Source organism: Vanessa atalanta, chromosome 3, assembly GCF_905147765.1.
Source record: "Vanessa atalanta chromosome 3, ilVanAtal1.2, whole genome shotgun sequence".
Taxonomy (NCBI): Eukaryota; Metazoa; Arthropoda; class Insecta; order Lepidoptera; family Nymphalidae; genus Vanessa; species Vanessa atalanta.
This window is the reverse complement of record NC_061873.1, coordinates 5,138,191-5,150,774: the sequence shown is the minus strand read 5'-3', so window position 1 is coordinate 5,150,774 and position 12,584 is coordinate 5,138,191. Positions and strand designations below refer to the sequence as shown.

At 29.8% G+C, this 12,584-nt stretch overlaps 3 protein-coding genes across 4 annotated transcripts; 1 reads left to right on the top strand and 2 right to left on the bottom strand.

The window, feature by feature from the left end:
• Window positions 1–416: 416 nt before the first annotated feature.
• LOC125076873 (protein Mo25) lies at window positions 417–3,911 on the bottom strand. Its single transcript, XM_047688597.1, has 7 exons — window positions 3,764–3,911; window positions 3,448–3,633; window positions 3,257–3,373; window positions 3,039–3,181; window positions 2,658–2,826; window positions 1,973–2,242; window positions 417–1,294 (listed from the first exon to the last, which is right to left on the bottom strand). The coding sequence occupies exons 2-7, from the start codon at window positions 3,574–3,576 to the stop codon at window positions 1,115–1,117; spliced, it is 1,008 nt and encodes a 335-aa protein (XP_047544553.1). The 5' UTR covers window positions 3,577–3,633; window positions 3,764–3,911; the 3' UTR covers window positions 417–1,114.
• A 564-nt stretch (window positions 3,912–4,475) lies between these two features.
• On the top strand, window positions 4,476–9,256 carry LOC125076988 (lysine--tRNA ligase). Of its 2 annotated transcripts, XM_047688756.1 has the most exons (9): window positions 4,476–4,563; window positions 5,674–5,730; window positions 5,934–6,306; window positions 6,698–6,949; window positions 7,142–7,534; window positions 7,610–7,792; window positions 7,872–8,032; window positions 8,526–8,766; window positions 9,015–9,256. In XM_047688756.1, exons 2-9 carry the CDS (start codon window positions 5,696–5,698, stop codon window positions 9,111–9,113), a joined length of 1,737 nt encoding a protein of 578 aa, XP_047544712.1. In that variant the 5' UTR covers window positions 4,476–4,563; window positions 5,674–5,695; the 3' UTR covers window positions 9,114–9,256. The 2 variants fall into 2 exon arrangements, with proteins under 2 accessions (XP_047544712.1, XP_047544710.1); XM_047688754.1 differs by lacking the exon at window positions 4,476–4,563 and having other exon boundaries at window positions 5,730–5,863.
• LOC125076989 (deubiquitinase OTUD6B) lies at window positions 9,226–11,206 on the bottom strand. The gene has a single exon (XM_047688757.1). It carries the CDS (start codon window positions 11,037–11,039, stop codon window positions 10,176–10,178), a length of 864 nt encoding a protein of 287 aa, XP_047544713.1. The 5' UTR covers window positions 11,040–11,206; the 3' UTR covers window positions 9,226–10,175.
• Window positions 11,207–12,584: the final 1,378 nt, after the last annotated feature.

Below are 12,584 nucleotides of genomic sequence, written 5' to 3'. Positions count from 1 at the left end.
AATGGTTAATATTTCTTAGTGCCAATGTCTACGGGTGTTAGTTACGAATTGCCATCAAGAGACATAATTGGCCATTCCATTTTAAATATAAAAAAAAATACACTTAAAGCACAGGCACATGTCTGTACAAGTTTACTTAATGTTTCTTATTAAGTAATAAATATACATATATTTGTTCTTAATTTTATCTTCAAAATCCTAGCTAAATAATCTCATAGCTGAATTGTACAGCACCTAAGTTGCAGCTTAGTTCTTAAATTTATTTCTTAGGAGTTCATTACATAAACTTAGTTTTTAATGTGTCGGAATAATTAATTATAGCTCAAGGGGTAAAAATAAATTAAAAATAAATAATAATGATACAAATGGTTTATTCAGTTTCAAAAATGTATCTGCATTAATGTCGCTGATAAAATAAAATAGACTTTAAAATATAGGATAAAGAAATTTCGATAATACATACAAAAAAATATTCATGAAAATATTGCAAATACTATTACAATGTTTAAGCACAGCAATGTTATATCAAAATAATGTAGTACAGAAAATATGGAACAATATTACTATCGCGTAATAAATAACCAATACTGACAATATATAAAATATATTTCCTTCATATTTAACAATCTATATTTCTGATATTGAGAGTACAAAAAAAAACAAAAAAAAAGATGACATATTTACAAGTCCTTAGATCTCGACTTTCCAAATTTCGATTCCCTTATGTTCAAATTTCAACAATGGTTCGTAAGCTAATGTGATAAAATATACTATTTCCATTGTGACTTAGGAACTGTCACAAAACACGTCATAAAACTAAAAATGGTTTTAACAACTTACAAAAGATATAAGTAAAACCAATAAAATAATGCTAATTCCTACAAATCTTTATTAAAAAATGTTAATTTGCTCGTAGCACAAATATACTTTCTTCCTGACTCATCACAGACCGAATGTAAAATCCATTAGAATTCGAATGTTTTATTTTTTACAGAGCCCTGTCTCAGCACACAACACCCTCTGGTGACTTAGAAGCGTTTAAATATAATAGCATCTATAACTAACTTCTTTCGAGGAGGAAGTGGCGATTTTTTAAAATGCAATAAAATAAATGTTAGTGTTCTAATGGCTTCAGCTCTTTAATTTGCTTTATTAGATAAGCCTTCTCATCATTAAACTGCTCGTCTTCAGAACGGTCTGTGTGGAACTTGGTGAGGAAATCTACCAACTTGTCTTGATTTCTTAGCAGAATGTCCAGTATTGGTTTGGGTTTATTTGGATTTGCTACAAATACCTGCAACATAATACACCATTAATGTCATTATTGAGCTTTTAAACTATTAATATAATAACTTTTCTTAATGTAAAAGTTGCAAATTATATCACACAAGATTCTAGTTTCTCTGAAATTACAAAATGATGCTTATATTTGTCAATTAGCTAACGATTTTTAAGAATTTTAGTCTAAACATAGGAAAACCTGACCATAGTTTAATCTATCATATAGTTTCATGAAGAAATAATTTATACAACTTGTAAAATTTGTCACTAATTATTGAAAAATATTAGTATTAGTATTTTGACCTTATATAGCAATATTACATAGGTAATGATTGATACTTAATGAAACCTTTTAAAAATCTGTTTAGAATTTTGAATAGGTAGTAACCAATACACATACAAAATATAAAAGAATAACTATTTTTTCTCACCATTGTTGATTGTAACTTATACATTTATACATATATATATATTTTAAACACAAAAAATCATAATAATTAATTATAATTGTGGATTTAAGTTCAGAGAAACCTATATGAATGTTTTATAAATATTCAAATGTATTGGTGTCAGGACGTGTAAGGTGTCTTGAAGAAGGAAGAAAATATAAAAGACATAAACAACACTAACAAACAGCAAAATTAACAAAATAACATATTGCACATGCATAATTTTACAAAAAAATGTTTACCTTAAAAACATGGAAAGCTTCAAATTGTATGTTACGTGACTTTTCTTTAAGCATATTCATCATCAGTTTAAGGTTGTCGGGGTTGGTAATATAGCGCGTCATTATAGAAAAGTTGTGTCTGTCTAAAAGCAACTCTCCGAGTAACTTCAGACTTTGCCGTCGAGTAACATAGTTTTCAGAATTCAACAGTCGTTGGTAATGACTAAACACCTTATCATAGTTAGCTTCTAAAAACTCAGCACACAAGATTTTGTGTCGAGTTAATAATTCCTTGAAATAAAATGTGTTTTGTTAATAATAAGTAACTACTAAGACATCATTTTCAAGCCAAAAGAGCTTCTGCTATCTTTTTTTTTTTACTAAATCAATTATAACATTCAGAAAAAATTATTAACAATTGTTCTGATAAGATTGATATGAGAGTTTATCTTTAATTTCAATCTCAAATGAATGATGAAATTAACAAAACTTGATATTAAAGAAAAGTAAAAATAAAGACAGTAGTGATTTTAAAAAAAAATAATTGAAGTATTTCATTTATGTCAGACATGAATAATTCATACTTATCAAGCTTTGACAGGTAATGTAAGACTTTATTACCACACTAGCTTCATTCCTGTAACAGCCATATGTTGAAAACAAATACAACTATAGCTTGCAAATTATTTAAATAGTTTCAACAAACCTTAAATGTAGAAAAGGCATCAGAGGCAATATCAAAAGTGGATACTTCTACATAACGGAAGAAATTGTAAAAATCATCTGAATATAACATTATCTTGGCTAAAGCTTCATATCTAGCACACTCTCGCAGCATAGTCCCACAGTTGGAAGCTATTTCCTGGTGTTCATATCTGTAATGAAACAATGATAACATTTAATTTATGCATTATGACACTAATTACTTATTAGCTAATCATTAGTAATTTTGAAATATGTTTATAGGTAATAAGCAGTATGTATATAATTGAAATATATTTACTATTAGGCTCATTAAACAAATATTTACATAATATAGTGATAATAAAACAATTATGTAAAGTTTACTAATATATATGAATCTTACCCTGACATCAGAGTAAACAAAATCTCTGGCTTAGTACATATGTACTCAACTGTAGGGGAGCGAGTTCCTATTTGACGCCTTAAAACATTATTGAACACTTGGGCTACATCCTTCTTGCCTTCAAAGTCAATACGGTTTAAATTCTGTATGAAGATAAGATTAATAAAAATGGAGAAATAAGAATAATATACAGAATTGTTTTATTTAAATATTTTTACTTGAATCAGAAGAAGAAGAAGGTTTGTATTATAAAGCTCCTGTGCAAGTTGAGCTACAATAATGTCAGTTTGTGGCTCTGCATCAGATGTTCCATAAAGCATATTCTTGATTAAAACCTGCATTTAAAAAGGTTATATTACTATACTTGAAAAAGGAACATAAAAAAACACAATTAATGATTATAACCTACCAAATTCTTGCTCACATCTTCCTGTGCTTTTTCTGCTTTCTTGTCACCTCTTTCTAATGCAGTAACCGCATCTTTTAAGGATCTTACTAACTCCGCGGGGCTCTTCTGAGATTTCCCAAAAAGAGGCATAGTATTTAAATAACTTACGCGAGTGATATTCGTAACAACCGTCTACATAAGATGTACCTGGAATAAACAATTATACACAAAAACAGACTATGACAAGATCACAGAACTAAGTACATGCACTTAATGTTCACTACAATGCAAGAGAAATAAAAATGGTATTTGACTAGTTTATAAAACGCACGCCAACCTGGCACACTATCTCCGAATGTCAAATATATCTTTAGATTGGTTTTTCCTGTTCTATGGTAATAAAACAAAATTTCACTCAAATGTCCAATAATTATTAAAATAAAATCGTATCTAGCGACACAGAGCACAGACAGGCAGATGAAACGAACAGCTGTGATGTCAATACAAATATTGCCAGTAATATAAAATCAATTTTATTACATTGCAGAAAAAAGTTAACAGGATCATTTTTTATAAATTTAAGTTTAATATCTTATATTACCACGTCATCATCAGTTATTAGTGATATTATTTTCTTATTAATTCGCTTTTAATATTGTAATTACTGAGTTTTGATTTCTTTATGAAACAGATCCAAACAGATACCTAGCCATAAGCCAATAGTCCGTAAAACCGGGAAGGTTGATTACGAAGGTAATAACGTAACAATATTATTAATGTGATTAACGTTCAATGTTTATAATCGATGAAGTTTCCTATAAAATAAATATAATAGAAAATTAAAATTTATATTTTTATTTATTTGCATGACAGACTAATTGATTTCCTGATGGTAAATGGTTACGGTTTGATTATTATAGAAATTAGGTATTACAGTCTTACCATTTTCTTATCATATCGTGAATACTGTGCTGTATTTGTGTGTAGGTGTGCCTTTAGTTTTGTCTATTAAATAAGATATCTGAGTCATATGTCAACGCCAAATTAAAGTTTATGACATTTCAGGATTTTTTGAACGTGTCTTTGCCATTTTTTCCTAGGTTAGAATCAATTTATTTGTGAATATAAACTATAAATAAAGCGAATAGTGCTGGGTCATTTCAGATTTTATGTAAAACGAAACGAACCGGTTTTTTACACTTACAAAACAGTTCTTCAAAATGGTTATAAAAAAAACCGGTTTGTTTTCATAGGTTCGAGAACTTACTATATTTACGATACTTTACTGAAATAATGTATATTCAACACTGGAGTCATATTATATAATTTTGAAAATAGACTTCGACTTTATAATTTATTTGGATTAATTCTACGTCACGCACTTATTTGCATTTAAAAAAACAGAAAGTTAAGAAATATTTTTAAATTATTTGTAATTTAATAAGCAGTTAATACTAAATCTGTAATAAAAAAATAATAAGCGTATAAGGAGCCTACGAAAACTTTTTTTTTTGTTTCGTAATTTTTTAATTCTTCTACAACCAAATTTGAATTTGTATTTCTGTAGGAATAAGATTCAAATCCAAAGTAGTTCTTTATAACTGGTTTAATATTCATACAATAATAGTCCTTACATCGATCAAAATAAAGTGCTTAGTCAGTTACATGTGAAAGGAACCGGTTCGCGCAGCGGTACCAAGAAACAGGTTTTTTCATTTAGTCTATTCTTCTACAACCAAATTTGTATTGTATTTCTATAGAAATAAGATTCATTGTAGCATATTCGTTACTTTAAATCCAAAGTAGTTCTTTATAACTGGTTTAATATTCATACAATAATAGTCCTTACGGCGATCAAAATAAAGTGCTTAGTCAGTTACACGTGAAAGGAACCGGTTCGCGCAGCGGTACCAAGAAACAGGTTTTTTCATTTAGTCTATTCTCCTACAACCAAATTTGTATTGTATTTTTATAGAAATAAGATTCATTGTAGCATATTCGTTACTTCAAATCCAAAGTAGTTCTTTATAACTGGTTTAATATTCATACAATAATAGTCCTTACGGCGATCAAAATAGAGTGCTTAGTCAGTTACACGTGAAAGGAACCGGTTCGCGAAGCAGTACCAAAACGAAGGCCGCCGGTGGCGAGTGTCGTCTCGTTCGTTTTAAATCCAGAAACAGTTCGTTCGTTCTTTTTAAAGTAACTAGTTCTTAAAACCGTTTCTGAAAAAAACTCCCAGCACTAAAAGCGAAGCTTTTCAGTAAAAATGGCTGACGCGTCCAGTGAAAAAATTTCAAAAAAGTGAGTATTGTGTGAGAAATTTAGTCAAAATGTTTATATTGAAGAATATTGCTTCGTCCTTTCCTACCTTGGCTGAAAGGAATTTTAAATATATACCAAATTCAGTAAAACGTTTTGCAGCAGTGAATACACGGTTGGTTTTACCCCTTACGATTAAGACATTACGATAGATCTATAATAAAATGCTTAATATACTTTTACAGTGAATTAAAACGTCGATTGAAAGCTGAACAGAAGTTGAAGGAAAAAGCTGAAAAGGCTGCACAGCAACCTGTAATTGTAATAGAGAAAAAAGATGTTAAAGCTGAGGAAGAAATAAGCCCAAATGAATATTATAAACTTCGCTCGGGCGCAATAGCAGCTCTGAAGAATGGAGCCAAAGAAGATCATCCATATCCTCACAAATTTACTGTTACTATATCATTAGAGGAATTCATTGAAAAGTATAATAATTTAAATAGTGGAGAAGTTTTAGAAAATGTGACATTGTCAGTGGCTGGTAGAGTGCACTCAATTAGAGAATCCGGTGCAAAGCTTATTTTTTACGATTTAAGAGGAGAGGGTGTTAAAATTCAGGTACTTAACAACTGTGTACAGTTAACCCATGGTAATCTGACAAACAATTTGTCAGGGAAGGCAAATTGTCATAAAAGATCAATTTTGTTGGACAATAGACTAATGCCACCGATTCCTTCTAATATAGAACTGTTTTTGTGGAGTACTTTGTAATCTGACAAATTACATAGCTACTTTGCGGTAAACAAGTGTATGCGTACATGCTTAAAAAATGTTGATGAAGATTTTTAGATATAGATGCAGTAAATGTACTTTGTATGTATTGTTAATATAATATATAATAATATAGAAACTGCTGGATTACCATGGATCAACTACATTAGAATAGAATATAAAATGAAATAAAGGTAAAAGGGTTTTTTCTATTTCTTATTGTCTCAATATTTACAAGGTGATGGCAAATGCTAAGATGTATGAATCGGAGGCCAAATTTACTTCTGACACTGACAAACTGAGGAGAGGAGATATTATTGGTTGCATTGGTCATCCTGGGAAAACCAAGAAAGGAGAGCTCTCTGTCATACCAAAAACTGTGAAGCTGCTTTCTCCTTGCCTGCACATGCTGCCACATTTACATTTTGGTCTTAAAGACAAAGAAACAAGATTTAGAAAGAGATATTTGGATCTAATTTTGAATGACAAGGTAAAGAATTAGTTATGACTTTTGACAATTTATTTATGACACATTGATCTTTTTTTGTATAAATATATTCAAAAACGAACTATTGTTAGTAAAATGTTATGCTTTACATTTGCATAAAGGCAAATACTCAAATGCCAATAATTATATTAATCCATTTAAAAAATAGTATAATATCTTATAATATCATTACAGGTCAGGCAAATATTCTATACCAGAGCTAAAATTATTGCATATGTAAGACGCTTTTTAGATAACATGGGTTTTCTTGAAATAGAGACTCCTATGATGAACATGATTCCTGGAGGTGCAACTGCCAAACCATTCATAACACATCACAATGATCTTAATATGGATCTCTACATGAGAATAGCACCTGAATTATATCACAAAATGTTGGTTGTTGGAGGACTAGACAGAGTATATGAAATTGGTAGACAATTTAGAAACGAAGGTATTGATCTGACTCACAACCCCGAGTTCACTACCTGTGAATTTTACATGGCTTATGCTGATTACAATGATCTGATAACAATAACTGAAACAATGCTATCAGGGATGATTAAATCTATTCATGGTACTTACAAGGTAAACATTATTTACAAAGTAGAAACATTATTTGTTTTGCTAACTTTTATTATAATTATTAACCATATTTTATAGATAAAATATCATCCAGATGGAACTGAAGGTGAGGAGGTAGAAGTCGATTTTACACCACCATTTGCAAGAGTTCCTATGATTGCAACACTGGAAAAAGTTTTGAATGTGAAACTTCCAGCTCCTGATAAATTAGACACTTCCGAGGCAAATGTTTTTCTGAGCCAATTATGTGAGAAACATGAGGTATGTACTATTGAGACATAAAAATTCTGTGGAAAATAATAAGTTATTTTTATAGCATTTGGCTTACAACTTATTCTAGGTGGAATGTCCAGCACCAAGAACTACAGCTAGGCTATTGGATAAACTTGTTGGGGAATTTATTGAAGAAAAATGTATTAATCCTACATTTATTATTGATCATCCACAAATTATGAGCCCGTTATCTAAGTACCATAGAGAAATACCTGGCCTCACAGAGAGGTAATTTGTCTTATTGTATATATTAATACAAGAAACAGTTTTTATATTTGATTTTATGTATCCTTATCTCTATGACTTTTTGATAAACTCAATAAGTATAAACATTGAACAATATCTACTTTTTGCTTGCATCATCAGGTTGAAATAATCTTAAGATTTAATATTTTTTATGTTATGATCACTTAATTTTAATTGTTATAATGTATAATAAATCATGTTATTTAACGAAACGAAAAAATTAACATATTATTTTGTTATTATTAATGATATATATTTTCTGTTGAGATTGAAATTCAGTTATGTAAAAGCAGTTAGAGAACTTCCTTTACATATAAATATCCTCTGCATATATCCACCATTATCCAATAAATATTCTTCTATTTTAGTTCATATTTATAATACTTATTATCTTTCCGTATTAATGTACTTAAAAAAGGATCTCTTATAGTATTTAAATCAATACTTAATTCTGAAGTCTATAGTTACATTTTAGGTTTGAATTATTTATTATGAAAAAAGAAGTATGCAATGCCTACACCGAGTTGAATGATCCTGCAACACAGCGAGAACGTTTTGAACAACAAGCTAAAGATCGTGCTGCTGGTGATGATGAGACACCTCCAACAGATGAAGCATTTTGTACCGCTCTTGAGTATGGTCTTCCACCAACTGGTGGGTGGGGAATGGGAATAGACCGGCTAACTATGTTCTTGACAGATTGTAATAATATAAAAGTAAGTGTATTTACATTCTGCCAATTTCTTTATTTATTTAAATTTCAATTTGCATATTCCTGTTTTTTTGTAATATTTATTTTAGACTATAAACAAAAATGAAATTTAGCTTTCCTAAAACTATAGATCAATCATGTTTTTTTTTATTATTTTGCTCCTTTTGTTACAAGATTGGTCAATAAAGATACACATACTTATTATTAACATAGAGATAGTCATCATATTTCTAATATAATTTTATTTTCCAGGAGGTACTCTTATTCCCAGCCATGAAGCCCGATGATCCCAATAAACATTCTGAAGAAGAACCTTCACCTGATGTACAATCAACTCAGAATGGGGTGTAAATAATTAGATCTAAGAAAAACAATTCAGTGTTTTTTTCTGTATTAATGATGATTTTTCTAAAGAAATAAAGCTTTTTATAATAAATCATCATCAAAACATCATTGTTTATTTTAAAATCCTTTATATTCAATAATAATGGCCTGTGATTGCATAAATGCAGCTCATTTCAATATATTTTAAAGCAATATTGCTTCTAACTTAAAAGCTATAACTTTCAGATTTAGAGTATATAAATTATTATTACATACATTAATCTTCTGAGTATCAGGTATCCATATTTATATGAAAAAACGAAAAAGTTGCTATATTTTTTTAACACAATATTGACCCTTTAACTACCATGCTTGGATTAGAGTGATGTGGGGAATAGACCATCTGATAGTACCTGATAACCACTGCCATAGACATTGGCACCATAGATTTTTTTATTAATTTCTTGTACTATGTACCAATGAACTTAGGCACTGAGATTATATGTCCCTTGGGCATGTAGATTTAGCGGTAGAATATGATAAGTATGTGGTGACTGTCCAGAGTGTCTAGCAAAAGGGCCCACCACCAAGAAAGTCTTTATACTCTTTTTAAAAATAATAATTAAATACCCTGGACACAACATGATGGATAACGATCTGTACATCAGCACAACTAAGAATATTATTATTTTTTTGACAAACAATACTAGCACGCAAATAATAATAAGTAAATAAAAGACACATTTTATCATAATAACGACGATGGAACTGACTATTTAAAAAAAATATGACATTGTTTGACCTTATGGCGCACATAACACCCTGGTGAAGCTGTTGCAAAATCAACTTCACACAATCACTTTGGCAGCTAAAGGGTTAAAAAAAACATCATTTACAAATACAAAAGTAAATGGTGTTTTTTATTAAGTCAGTACATTAACCAATTATTATCATACTGCTATTTTAATGTAAAATAAAATATTTTCAAATAATACTTGTCTTAATTCTATTGACTATTTAAGGTCCATTCCATTCCTACTGATAATCAGAAGTTTATAGTAGTGGTTTAATGTTGACGCTATACAAAATTTACGCCTCTAACTTAACATCATGTTTATTGATAATTTGAGTAGAATTGTAATGTTCCCCTAGACTATACATATGTCTGTGGTACGAAATGGTTAGCGGCGGACCAGGAAACTCGGTACCTTGTTCTATTGCTTCAGGTCCTGAAGCCTGTATCACAGTAAGTGGACATTTTAAACAATTCGAAATGGCCCTTATCTCTAACTGTCCACCCCACACCTTTGTGTTTTTTATTTTGTCACAATATTCTTCAAATTCTTGATCAGTTAGCATTTCATTTGTATCAGTATTAGTGAGGAATGGCATAAAATCTTCTTTGTGTTCTAAAATATACTGGGATACACTATCTCTTAAAGCATCTACTTGTAATTTCTTATCATACTTAAGTTCATATTGATGGGCAACAGCTTTATAAAGGCAATCACCATCCGAGGGTATTGGGCAAATTTTCAAATTTCTTTCTTCTAATCGTTTACTTATTTCTTGATTTTCTATGTTTCGAGGTCCATTGATATTTTCTATTTCCTGCATTTTGATTTCTTTCTCACGATCTCTCTCTTGTTGTATTTTTTTATCTCTGCGTTTTTGGGCTTTTGAAATTTTTGGTTTAATATCGCTTTCTACAACTTGTACATCTGATTCTATATCAGGGCTTGTACCATTTCCATTTGTTTCAATTTCCTTTCTATGGCGTTCTTCTAAATTAGATTCTAATTTTGTTATTTCTGCGTTGAGTTCTTTTTTCTTTGTTTTATCATTTTTGGCTGCCTTTTTCAGAGCCTGAATTTGAGCTTGTAGCTCTTTTTTTTCTTTCTTATGCTTTTGCTCTAATTTAAGTGTTTCATCTTCTTCACTGATGTCTGCCATAATATATAAAATATGTGATATTTAAATTGTAAATGTAATTTAAAAAGATGAACCTTAAAAATTATAGAGTACGTAAGATGAAACTATTTCTATATAAGTATGACTTAAAATTTTGAGGTTAGATGTATTTGCAGAAATTGCAGATGTCACTTGTCAATCTATGTGTTCCTAGTGTCTATATAAGTTTTTTTTTTTATGGCCTTGATTAGCGGACGAGCATATGAGCCACCTGATGGTAAGTGGTCACCACAGCCCATAGACAAAGGCGCTGTAAAAAATATTAACCTTTCCTTACATCACCTATGCGCCACCAACCTTGGGAACTAAGATGTTATGTCCCTTGCCTTATGTGCCTGTGATTACACTGGCTCGCTCACCCTTCTAACCGGAAAACAACAACACAGTGTACTGTTATTTGGCGGTAGGATATCTGATGAGTGGGTGGTACCTACCCAGACGGGCTTGCACAAAGCCCTACCACCAAGTATAAAATAGACATTATATAAGTATATAATGTCTATTGTATTCAGTGTGACTAGCTCGAACTTTGCCTTATGTAGATGTAAATTCAATAGTTCGTAGCTTTCAAGATCAATCCTACTGAAAACTAAGTAGATCTGCCACTTCTTTTTAAAATTTTAATAAGACGTATCAGAATAAGTATGGTTTTTTACCACTGACCGTTAATATTTAAAATTAAAATAGGAAAAATAAAAATATTTTTAAAATAAATCTATCATATCATACTTTTATAGTTTTTATGATTGTGTACTAAGTTTACTTCACAAATTTAAATAATAAATTGAACTGAACTTCAAATAAACTTTTAGATAGATATTAATTTTTGTGGCATCTTTGGTGCTGAAGCTGTTGTTTTTTCATTCTAAAGTAAAAGTATTTTGCCTTATCCAGCATTTTAATGGCTGTTGACTCAACGAATTTCAATATTTTTCAGGTCAAATTTTGTCGTTTGTACCCTAATGCCATTGGCATTTTTACAGAAAAAAATATTATAAACATAAAAAGTAAGTAGGAGTACGAGAGCACGATCTTTTTTTAAAAAATAATAATAGAAAAAAAATTTAAGCTTATTTTATTGAACTAATGAAATGACCGAGCAGAAGCTCATGCTACAATAAATTGAAATGTTTTTTAATACAATATGTTCTCGTCCAATATATTTCTCATGATATGAGACCATTCATGTTACTTTATTATAATGCTTCTTATAATGATTAAGCATTTATTTATACCGTTCTTACACTTTGGGCTAAATTAAATAAAAAGTTGATATAGTTTGCGGCACTGATTGTACTCAGAACTCGAAGAAAATAGTTTACAAGTACAATCACTAGTAATACTTATATAATCATTATAGAATAATTGTAGAATTTTATGTATAGTGTACAATTTTGGAATTAGATAATACAGATAATAATTATTGAATCCAAGTCGACTATACCATATTGTATTTTATTAAAACATTAAATTTAATTAGATTGAGATCAAGAAATTATCAGTTTTACAATAGAAATTGCAATTTAC